Source organism: Prunus persica, chromosome G2, assembly GCF_000346465.2.
Source record: "Prunus persica cultivar Lovell chromosome G2, Prunus_persica_NCBIv2, whole genome shotgun sequence".
Taxonomy (NCBI): Eukaryota; Viridiplantae; Streptophyta; class Magnoliopsida; order Rosales; family Rosaceae; genus Prunus; species Prunus persica.
This window is the reverse complement of record NC_034010.1, coordinates 4573015-4583221: the sequence shown is the minus strand read 5'-3', so window position 1 is coordinate 4583221 and position 10207 is coordinate 4573015. Positions and strand designations below refer to the sequence as shown.

Below are 10207 nucleotides of genomic sequence, written 5' to 3'. Positions count from 1 at the left end.
CATTGCGGTAAACCGCAAAAATGCGGTCGGTTACCTCGAATTTGCGGTTTAAAACTGCAAATTCTCAAGCATTCACAAAAATATAAATTTACAACCTAAATAAATAAATACACAACCTCAATTTCTCAAGCATATATAAATTCACAATCGATTCCAATTCTCAAGCATTCACAACCTAAGAAAATTAAAGTTACAATTCCAAACATTCCAATTAAAGTTAAACTTCTCAAGCATTCCAATTCCAAATCCTTTAAATTTACAAACCAAAAGCAAAATGAATTAAAGTTACAATCAAAAAGAAAAATCCAATTCACAGTTAATTAAAGTTACAAACTAAAAGGAAAAATGCAATACACCAATGTTACAAACTCAAGTGTTGGTGGTGAGTGGATTTGAAGAACCCCTTTGTGTTGTTTGAGCACCAATGCTATCTACAAATAAAACAACATAGTTTAATACATTTTATTATAAGAAGAAGCATAAATAATATTAGCATAAATAAACTAATTACTTACAAGTTGTCATATCTTCCATTTCCTTGTAGAATTCAACCTCATCATCTGTTGGTTCCTTATAAAAGGAAAATTCGTCTGCTCTAAGCCAATCACTAGTCACACTAATGCCTCTACCATTTTAGGATGCAAAGAGCTTCTAAAAGGATCCACAATCCTCTTGCCTAGGCTAAAAGCATTTTCACTAGCAACCGTAGAACTTGGAATTGCAAAGATATCCTTGGCAACTTGTGAAAGAATAGGATATCTTGTTTGGTTCCCTTTCCACCAATTCAAGAGAAGAGAAGGGTTTACAATTTTACTTAATTATTCATAGAGTATAGCCGTGCGGCTATACTTTGCGGTTTGCGGTAACCGCAAATTTTGAAAATCAAATACCGCAACCGCAACTGTAAATGCGGTTCGGTTCTTAATACCGCGATTGCGGTTCGGTTTACCGGTTTTATTGCGGTAAAATATCGGTTGGTTTTTGCGGTTTTTCGGTTTTTCGGTTTAAAATGCCACCCCTACTATTTATAATATACAAATCCCTAACCCTATTTACAATCAAATACTACCAAAAATAGGTTTTCCAATATCTCTTTGATTTCTTCTCCAAATTCCACAAGGATTTAACCAAACTTCCTCCTTTAAGCTTTGACCAGTTGCTTGGCTTCTAAGAAACATCTTCTTTGTCTCCAATTAATTCTTGCCACACATCCCAACAGGTTTTGAGTCCAATTTGACATATTTTCGTCCAATTCATCTAATTAGGGATCAACTACAAAATTCTCACAAAATACATTAAATCCAACAATTTAATTCAAGAAAATCGATAAATAAATAATTAAATGAGGCATAAAATATATGTAAAATATGGACTTATTAGGATGAAAGTCATAAAGATGAGGAGTTGCATCCATCTACATCCATTATTATCTGACATTCGATCAAAACCGTATGTTTCATCTCAATATGAAATAAATTTTTATTTTCAAAATCTTGTCCAAATTTTTATTTTTTTTAGTTGAAATGTTTCTTAAAAAAAATAATATAACTCAAACATACCTTAGCACAAAATAGGTACATAACAAAAAAATTTAGCACGTAAACTAAATTACATCATAAAAATATAGGTAAAATTGTGGCAATGGTCCCTAAACTGAGACGTAACTTTATTTTTAGCCCCACATGTCGCTAAATTGTTACGGTGATATTTCAATTAGCTCTCGTGTTGCATCATTGGTCTTTCCATCAACTTAGTTAATTTTTTTTTACCAAAATTAAGGACAAATTGACAAATTCATAAAAAAAATATATATATATATATATATCTCTCACCCCCGATGATTTCTTCTTCCCCCATTCCTTCATGACTACCACCTGCAAGCTCCAACCCTCAATCCTATCCCATACCACCCTCTACCCTAGCACCCACGAACCCAGAACCCCAGCCCCCATCCTTCACCCCAAATCTAATCAAAACAGAGAAGTGTAGGAAGAAATTTAGGTGAGAAATCGCCGAATGGGGAGTGGGGAGGAAGAAATTGGTTATGTGGAGAAGAAATCTGGGTGGATTGGGGGGGGGGTCGGGAGAAAGAGAGAGAGAGAGAGAGAGAGAGAGAGAGAAGAAAATCGCAGGGATGGATGGGTTCTGTGTGCCTGGAGCAAGTGCCAATTTTCTTAGCGTCCTCATTTCTTGAATTCCAAAGCTTGCTTGCAATTTTGCAAGTTTGCAAATTTGGCAAATGGCTCTCAAAGCCGTGCATGTCTTAAACGTTCCTAGTCTCCACCGAGTCATAGAAAATGCAGCATTGGTCGTCCATTCTTCACGCTTGGCTCAAGGTGATAACCATTCCATCAAATTACTTTGAATTCAAAAAAAAAAAAAGGTGGTTTTGATCTTGATCTTGTGTTTTGTGAATAGGTCTGAAGGATTAGAGAGAGAGAGGAGATTTTTTTTTAAAAAATTATGTGAAAAGACATTTTTGCCCATGCCAAGTAGGACTTATCCATGCCACATCATCATTATTAACGGAAAAGTTGATTGAGATGACAGAAATGACGATTTCTAAAAGTGGACGCATAATTAAAATATCACCGTAATAATTTAACAATATAAGAGATGAAAAAATAAAGTTTGGTCTTAGTCCAGAGATCATTGCTACAATTTTGTCTGAAAAATATAAAGCCTGGAATATAGAGCTCCGAGTATAGAGCTCACCATTGAGAGCTAGATATTTTTACAACCCAAAAGATTCTACTGAAGCTCTAAATGGGCCTTCATCCCCCATATTTCGAGCATAGTTAGAGCCCACCATTGGGCTTGCCCAACTGGAATTGAAAACGGCTGCGTCCGATTTCTGAGTCATCCCTGCTAAACTAAAACCCAAGATAAAACCTAGCTTAAGCTTACTTACAGCGAAGTGAAATAATTCTCTCAGACTCTTTATCAAAAAATAAAAATAAAAATCTCTCAGACTCAGCAGTGTTTGCGTTCTCTCAGCTCATCTCTGTGACTTTGTGTGTGCGCGTTTGTTGTATCAATTCAATGGCATCAAGTGGAGGGAACGCAGGAGGAGGAGGAGGAGGAGGAGTGGAGTGGCACGTGCGGCCTCCGAACCCTAAGAACCCAGTCGTCTTCTTCGACATTACCATCGGTACCATTCCCGCTGGTCGAATCAAGATGGAGCTTTTCGCTGATATTGCCCCTAAAACCGCCGAAAATTTCAGGCATTGCCACTCTCGTTCTGCTTTATTGTTACTCTCTTTTGTGATCCACTTTTTGCCGTCGTTTCATTCCTAATTGAGTTCTTTTGTGTCTTTTTTAACTTGTTTCAGGCAGTTCTGCACTGGCGAGTACAGGTAGAGCTTCATTTTCACTAATATTTTTTTTCTTTTCGTACTATTGTTTTTTTTTTTTTTTTTGAACCTTTTATGTTTGTGTATATTGTAAAAATTGGATTTGTGAATTGGCAGAAAAGCTGGATTGCCAGTTGGGTACAAGGGATGCCAGTTCCACAGGGTCATTAAGGATTTTATGATTCAAGCTGGTGATTTTCTCAAGGTCTTTGCTCTTTCTTCTACTATTATCTATGCTTTGAAATATAATTTGGGTTTCAGTTCTTTGAAAGAAAAAAGTAAGGCGTACTGTTGCCATTGTGGGTTTAAGGTGTACTGTTGCCATTCTGGGTTTGTTGCCATTTTCTAAATATGACTATGTAAACTTATGTATCAGCTAGGAAACTTACAATTTTTCTTGTAAATGTATTCAATGTGCTCTGCCCTGATCATATCTAGTCAGTACACAACACTGCTTACAGTCGTCATCTTTTTTTTTTCTTCTTTATTAAACAATTTACTTTGCGGATAAAGAAAAGAAACTGCTATTTCCAGCTAAAAATGTTACGGCTGGAAAGACTACATATAAAGGACGCTGTACCCATTCATGAGGGTTCTGCAATGCCCTGGCCATAACAATTGTTCATCTAGAATTAACATTATCCTATTAAGGAAAAAAACCATTGTAGTTAATTACGATCATTTCAGCTATGACAGTTTTCCTTTTCTCTTCTCTTCTTGTTACAAGACGCGTATAATGAAGTTCTTGCTTTGCAGGGTGATGGTAGTGGATGTGCTTCCATTTATGGACATCAGTTCGATGATGAGACTTTTGACGCCAAACACACTGGTCCTGGCCTTTTGTCAATGGTATGCATTTTTCATTGTACATTTAGTATTGAATAACTCTCACTGTGTTTCCCCCATAGTTTTGGAAGATATCTTTCCAAGTTCTTTTTCCTTTTTTTATTTTATTTTTATCTTGCCTTAGTTTACACACTTATCATGTGCAGTAATTTTTTTTTTTTCTTCATGTTGAGAATTTAGAATTAGTTAAACTTTACATTCAATCCTTTAATAAAAAATTTGTACATTGAGAGGCAATAGTCTAAGTTCTAATTTGATTTGGGTTTTTTCAATCACTCATTTGTATCTCATATATTGTACATAGGTATAAGCTGCGAAATTGTTAGGCTCTAGTTCACAGTGCTGATGATGATTAGTCCTTCAATTTAAGATCCCCATTGGCATTGATTTACTTATGGGTGATTGAGTTTGTAGTTTAAAGTCTTAACAGAATTTTCTTTTAGGTGGAATTTGGGTCAGAGTCTTTTAAAATAGGACTTCTTACTTTTAAAGAGCAATATAAGTAAATCGCATAGGCATGCCTGGGTTGTAGAGCTAATTTGGGTTTCACCTGTTTTGGATGGTGTAATTAATCTGTGAAAGTCTTTTGACATTTCTGTGTGGCAGACCTTTTTGTGGCTTTTTGTCTATGACCAAAAAAAAAAAGTTTTTGTCCTGCTTTTCTTTTCCCCTCCTTCATGGGTTGAATATTTTCATACTCATTACTTGTTTCTAAACACATTGTAAGATGTGTGTAAGAGATTTAACGATGTACTGTGTATATATGTCTGCAGTAGCTGTAATCTCACTTAGCTTTTGTGCCAAACCTCAATCGTTTTTTGGGTTACTGAGTTGTTCATTTAGAACACGGAAACAACAAAGGGATTGATGGGAATTGGGATGGCCCAATAATCTATTGTTAGTGTTTGCCCAAGCGTTCTGTTTACTTTAATTTGTTTTACTAGGGTTTTATTACTTTTATTATTTGCTTCTCCTTGTGGGATTTTATTTTAGATTGCTTATAGAATTAGGCCACTCTTTTTAATAGAATTCTAGCTTTTCATGTTCAAATTGAGAATACAAGATTAAATTTGAAGCTATCATACCTTTTTGTCTTTCATTTGTGTCCCCATATGAGTTACTTTTTTGTAATGTATATCTATAAGGGGAAGGATCCATGGTACTTTTTTTTTTTTTTTTTTAATGCAAGTTTTGAGACAAGTTTTTAACCATTAGATGTAGACACTACTAATCGCTGAGATTAGTAGGATCCATGGCACTCAATCTAATGGTTCACAACTTGTGTAAAAAATAGCGTCATGGATCCTTCCCCATTATATAAATACATTTTATATAGGTTGTTTCTTTGACGGGACCTTGTTTAGAGGGATCACACAGCATACGAACAACACATCTGGCCTTCCAGAACAGCGCTAGTCTGCCAAAGCGCACCCGTTTAGAGCTTATAATTTAGGTTTTTAAACTCATGGGTTTTGGGAGTTTGTCAAAACTTAAACCTAAACCATAAATGGCTTCTATACCAAGTCATCAACCAATTGACATGCTGTTCAAACAGCCCTTGTTGCCATGTGAACAGCCAAGGGATCCCAGTCCTGAAGGAATTCTGTGTATTGTGTGTGTGTGTTCCAATATGTGTTCCTTTTTGTCCTGTGTGTGCACTCCAATATGGGATTGTTTTATCGAGACTGAATGGATTAAATCGTGTGCTCCTTTTTCAGGCAAATAGTGGACCAAATACCAATGGGTGCCAGGTCAATTCAGCAATTCAAACTCTCTCTGTCTCCAACCAAAACAAAACTCTCTCTCTCTCTCTCTCTCTCTCACACACACACACACACACGCACACACACATACCCGCACAAAGAGTTGAGAACTTTTGGTTCTATTGATTAATGTTCCTTTTTTCTTTTTTCCATTTCAGTTCTTTATCACTTGCTCGAAATGTGACTGGCTTGACAATAAGCATGTTGTGTTCGGGGTATGCTATGATTCCTTCTTTCTAATTCTTTTGATATATAAATTATTTTACTCAAACATACCGGTGCCTGATTACTTATCAATGAGAGAGGGTCATATGATTCACTTACCAAATAAATAAAAGAGCCATATAGATGAACAAGTATTACCCTATGGGCTTGTGAAGCTGATATTAAACTTGAGGTGACTCAAAAGCCTAAGCATTAAGGTGAAAGTCAATCTGGCATGAAAACTGTGATATACTTTGTCCCTAACCATGCCCAAGCCAAGATCTGATATCAGCCTATGGCGTGTTAGATTCCCTTGGGAAATGTTTTACCTAAAAATGAATCTAGGATCCAAAAATTCACACCCCCTTGAGTGTGCAAAACAAACTTAAGCATATTTGTATAGTTGTAGTTTTCAATTTTGTTAGAGTGGAGTTGCATTATCTTATGTCTATATTTCCAAGACTGGCAACCTATATGGATTTCCACTGACTATACCCCTCTTGTTTCTCAACCTGAAATTACTTGTTTCCCTTTAAAACCTTCCAGTTTTAGTGGTACTGAGAACCTGTTTTCCGTTGTTTTGTTAATTTGTATGCAGAGAGTACTTGGAGATGGCCTTTTGGTGGTTAGGAAGATTGAGAATGTGGCTACAGGACCCAACAATCGCCCCAAACTAGCTTGTGTAATTGCTGAATGTGGGGAGATGTAAATCCTGAGTTTAGAAGCAGTTCTGTTGTTGATTAACTATAAAAACTCCTGTAACCAATAGAATGTTAATTTTCCCAGAAAGAGAAAAAGGTATTCTATTAGTTTCATTCTAATGAAAATATATGGTTCTGAAGATGGTTTTTCACATGCAACTTTGACAGCTATTGCAACTTTTTTGCGTTCCTGAATAGCCCCCTTCTCATTTCCCTTCCCTTTTAGCCAACCGGTATTCAATTTTTATTGAGGGGTTTTTTGGGTGGGGGCATAAACAAGAAATAGGTATACCCACCAACTTCTTGACCTGTTTGGTCTCAGTTGTGTGAATATCATTTGCATCCCTCCAAAGAAAAAGTTTAATTTCATTTGGGTTATGTGTGAAGTCCATAAATCAGACCAGAAATGTGCCTATAGTAAGACCAGAGAGGAAGAATCTATTTTCAATGCTTTTTAGAACAAATATTAGATCATTACATAACACCAAATCAGACACTTAAGCAACAGTACAAAGAAAGGATAGAAAAAAACAAGGTCGGAGATGATGTCCAAGGCAATTCGAAAGAGCTTAACAGCACCAACTGCGCAATGATCGGCAACGACGGATTGCCGTTCTTGTCAGGGTGTGATGCTAGAAAGATGCCTATTTTTTGCTTCAAGGAACTGCAACATCGGCTGAACCTTGAAAGTGTCACAAAAACAGTAACCAAATATTTGTTTGACTAGTTCCCTAGTTATGAAACAAACATAGATGAAATTCTTGTAACCTTTAGAAATTTCCTTTTGTCCTTTATATCAGAATCTTTCCAGCGTAATCCATTTGTGCATAAATGAATATTATACATTATATGTATACGCTAGATTGGTTTTAGCCGGCTTAATGTGAATTTCAATAGATTTATGAAAGCCAGAGCTTTACTTATTCTTTTTTTTTTTCTTCGTATTCATTCAAGCAAACAACCAAAGCAGGATGCTTCAAATTCAACTCTCTCTCCTTTATGAAATTCTTGTAACTTTCAAAATTCTTTTTTGTCATCAATCATTTCATTATAGATATCACAATCTTTCCAGCTTTCTCCAATTGTGCAAATATGCTCCATTGGTGCTGGCCGGCTTGATGTGAACTTCAATAGATTTATAAAAACTACGGCTTTCTTCATTGGTTCTTCATCTTCATTCAAGATAATTGACAACCAAGTAGAATGACTCAACTTCAACTCTTTCTCCTTTATGTTGCTGCAGCTGCATTCATGTTTCAACAATTTTGTGGTATGCAGTCTAACTATTTTCTCTAATTTCTCACCATATACATAGCTTATAAAGGATCCACAATTCCTAACGCATCGTTGCGTGCTACAGCATCTACATAAAATTTTTGGTACCACAAATATTTGCTTTCACTATTTATAAGTAGATGCTATTAAGCTAGCTATCTAATCTTTTGTGTTGTGGCTAACCGTTCAAATTATCTATGCATGATTCAGATGGAAAGTTGATGATGGAGTACATTGGAGCCTCAGGAATTCCAATAAAATTTGACTCTGTACCAATTGAAGATGAAATTGACTTCAATTTCATACTCGGCTTTGCAATTGATGCAGATGCATCAGGCAATCCACAAAATGGGACATTCTCACCATACTGGGAGACTACATTAACCCCAAAATCTGTTGCGGCCATAAAGAAAAGCCACCCTAACGTAAAAGTCTTGGCAAGCCTCTCAGGTTGGAGCTTAGGCCAAACAGTCCTTCGTTGGTACAATCCAACAGACCCCAACTTATGGATATCCAATGCTGTCTCATCTCTTGGTTCCATAATCACCACTTACCATCTTGATGGCATTGACATAGACTACGAAAATTTCCCGAACCAGAAGAGCAGTAACTCATCAAGTTCTTTCGCTTTTTGCATCGGCGAGCTCATCACCCGTCTGAAAAAACAAAGGCTCATCTCAGTAGCTAGCATTGCTCCATTTTATAGTACGGCTGCGCCATATGTTCAACTTTTTAATGGTTATGGAGATGTTATAGACTATGTCAACCACCAGTTCTACACTGACAAGGTTAACACCCCAAAAGGGTATTTAGATGCCTACACATTTCGGGCCAAGCAATTTGGAAAGGATAAGTTGTTGCCTAGCTATGAAGTAAATGGAAGAGGGATTCAGGGGAATGCATTTTTTGATGCTTTGAGTCTGTTGGAGAAAAATGGCTTTGAAATTAATGGGGTCATGATCTTCTCAGCTGATGCTGCATCTACCAACAACTTTTACTATGAGAGAAAATCACAAGCTTTCTTGCTTAATTCTACTAATAATAATTAATTACTGGCAGTCATGTGATTGTAAATTGTAATATACTTGCCTCTTAGCATGCGGTCTCGTGCATGTGAGAGGGATTTTTTTCCTGCGCATATGATAAGATCATTTTTTTCATTGTGACTAGTTATATAAGTATGTACTACTACTTGTGGCTTCTGGATTGTATCAGTTGTCTATGTACAGCTTGTTCAATAAAGATTGATTATCTCTCATGGGAAGAACAAAAAAGAAATTAATAAGTTTATTATTACAGAGTCCTATGGATACAGAATTTGTTAGAGAACAATTTGAGTGCATCCTTACTACATCTGCTTGTTACAACTCAAAACTGAGATTCTTTTTCCATCTCATTGGAGTTATTTCACAAAGACTTGTATGAAAAGGAAAAAGGAAGGAACAAGCACACTTGGAGAGCAAACCCCATACAAGTCAAATTAATCAAACCCAACTGTTTGACAGTTTCAGATTGGCCAAATAAGCTCTTGACGTCCTCCACAATATGAGAGACCCACAGAAAATTCACCCACGAAGTTTCCTCTTCAGGAAACTTCGACAGTTATTCCTACTCTCAGGCACAACAATAGGGCATGAATCGATCATGAGGAAGACCTGTCATCTCTTATCAAAATCTGTTAAGTCCTTTTCAACAGAAACTTGTAACTTTTGAAGTGACTCGCAGCAAATCGCGTAGGCATGCTTGGGGTTTTAGGTGGAATTTGGGTTTCAGGTGTTTTTTGATGGTGTAATAAATCTGTTTATGGTTTCTTGACAGTATTTCTGTGTTGGCATTTTGAGTATTAACCAATTGATTTCTACCCCATGCCCTACCCTGGTAATTGACAGATTATCTACCATAGACATGAGAATTAGGTTTAAAATTATTTCAACAAAAGGTGTATTGAATATCAAGTAGTTACATACAACAATAATCACCTCAAAATTAGAGGCAATTTACAAATCAAGTAACATTAAGCCAGCCGGCATACTGATAACATCACAACAGTCGCCCTTTGGCCAGG

General features: G+C 36.4%; 2 protein-coding genes across 2 annotated transcripts; both read left to right on the top strand.

The window, feature by feature from the left end:
* Positions 2884-7022, top strand: LOC18787475 (peptidyl-prolyl cis-trans isomerase CYP22). The gene is made up of 7 exons (XM_007218390.2): positions 2884-3224; positions 3333-3356; positions 3471-3558; positions 4110-4202; positions 5918-5950; positions 6121-6177; positions 6765-7022. The coding sequence occupies exons 1-7, from the start codon at positions 3043-3045 to the stop codon at positions 6873-6875; spliced, it is 588 nt and encodes a 195-aa protein (XP_007218452.1). The 5' UTR covers positions 2884-3042; the 3' UTR covers positions 6876-7022.
* LOC18787306 (chitinase 2) lies at positions 8364-9191 on the top strand. Its single transcript, XM_007220874.2, has one exon. It carries the CDS (start codon positions 8364-8366, stop codon positions 9189-9191), a length of 828 nt encoding a protein of 275 aa, XP_007220936.2.

Bases quoted from the DNA above. Each gene is read 5' to 3' on its own strand.
- LOC18787475 (XM_007218390.2), top strand. From the start codon at position 3,043: ATGGCATCAAGTGGAGGGAACGCAGGAGGAGGAGGAGGAGGAGGAGTG. The intron at 4,203-5,917 runs GTATGCATTTTT...CTCCTTTTTCAG, and splicing joins GTCCTGGCCTTTTGTCAATG to GCAAATAGTGGACCAAATAC. The intron at 5,951-6,120 runs GTCAATTCAGCA...TTTCCATTTCAG, and splicing joins CAAATACCAATGGGTGCCAG to TTCTTTATCACTTGCTCGAA.
- LOC18787306 (XM_007220874.2), top strand. From the start codon at position 8,364: ATGATGGAGTACATTGGAGCCTCAGGAATTCCAATAAAATTTGACTCT.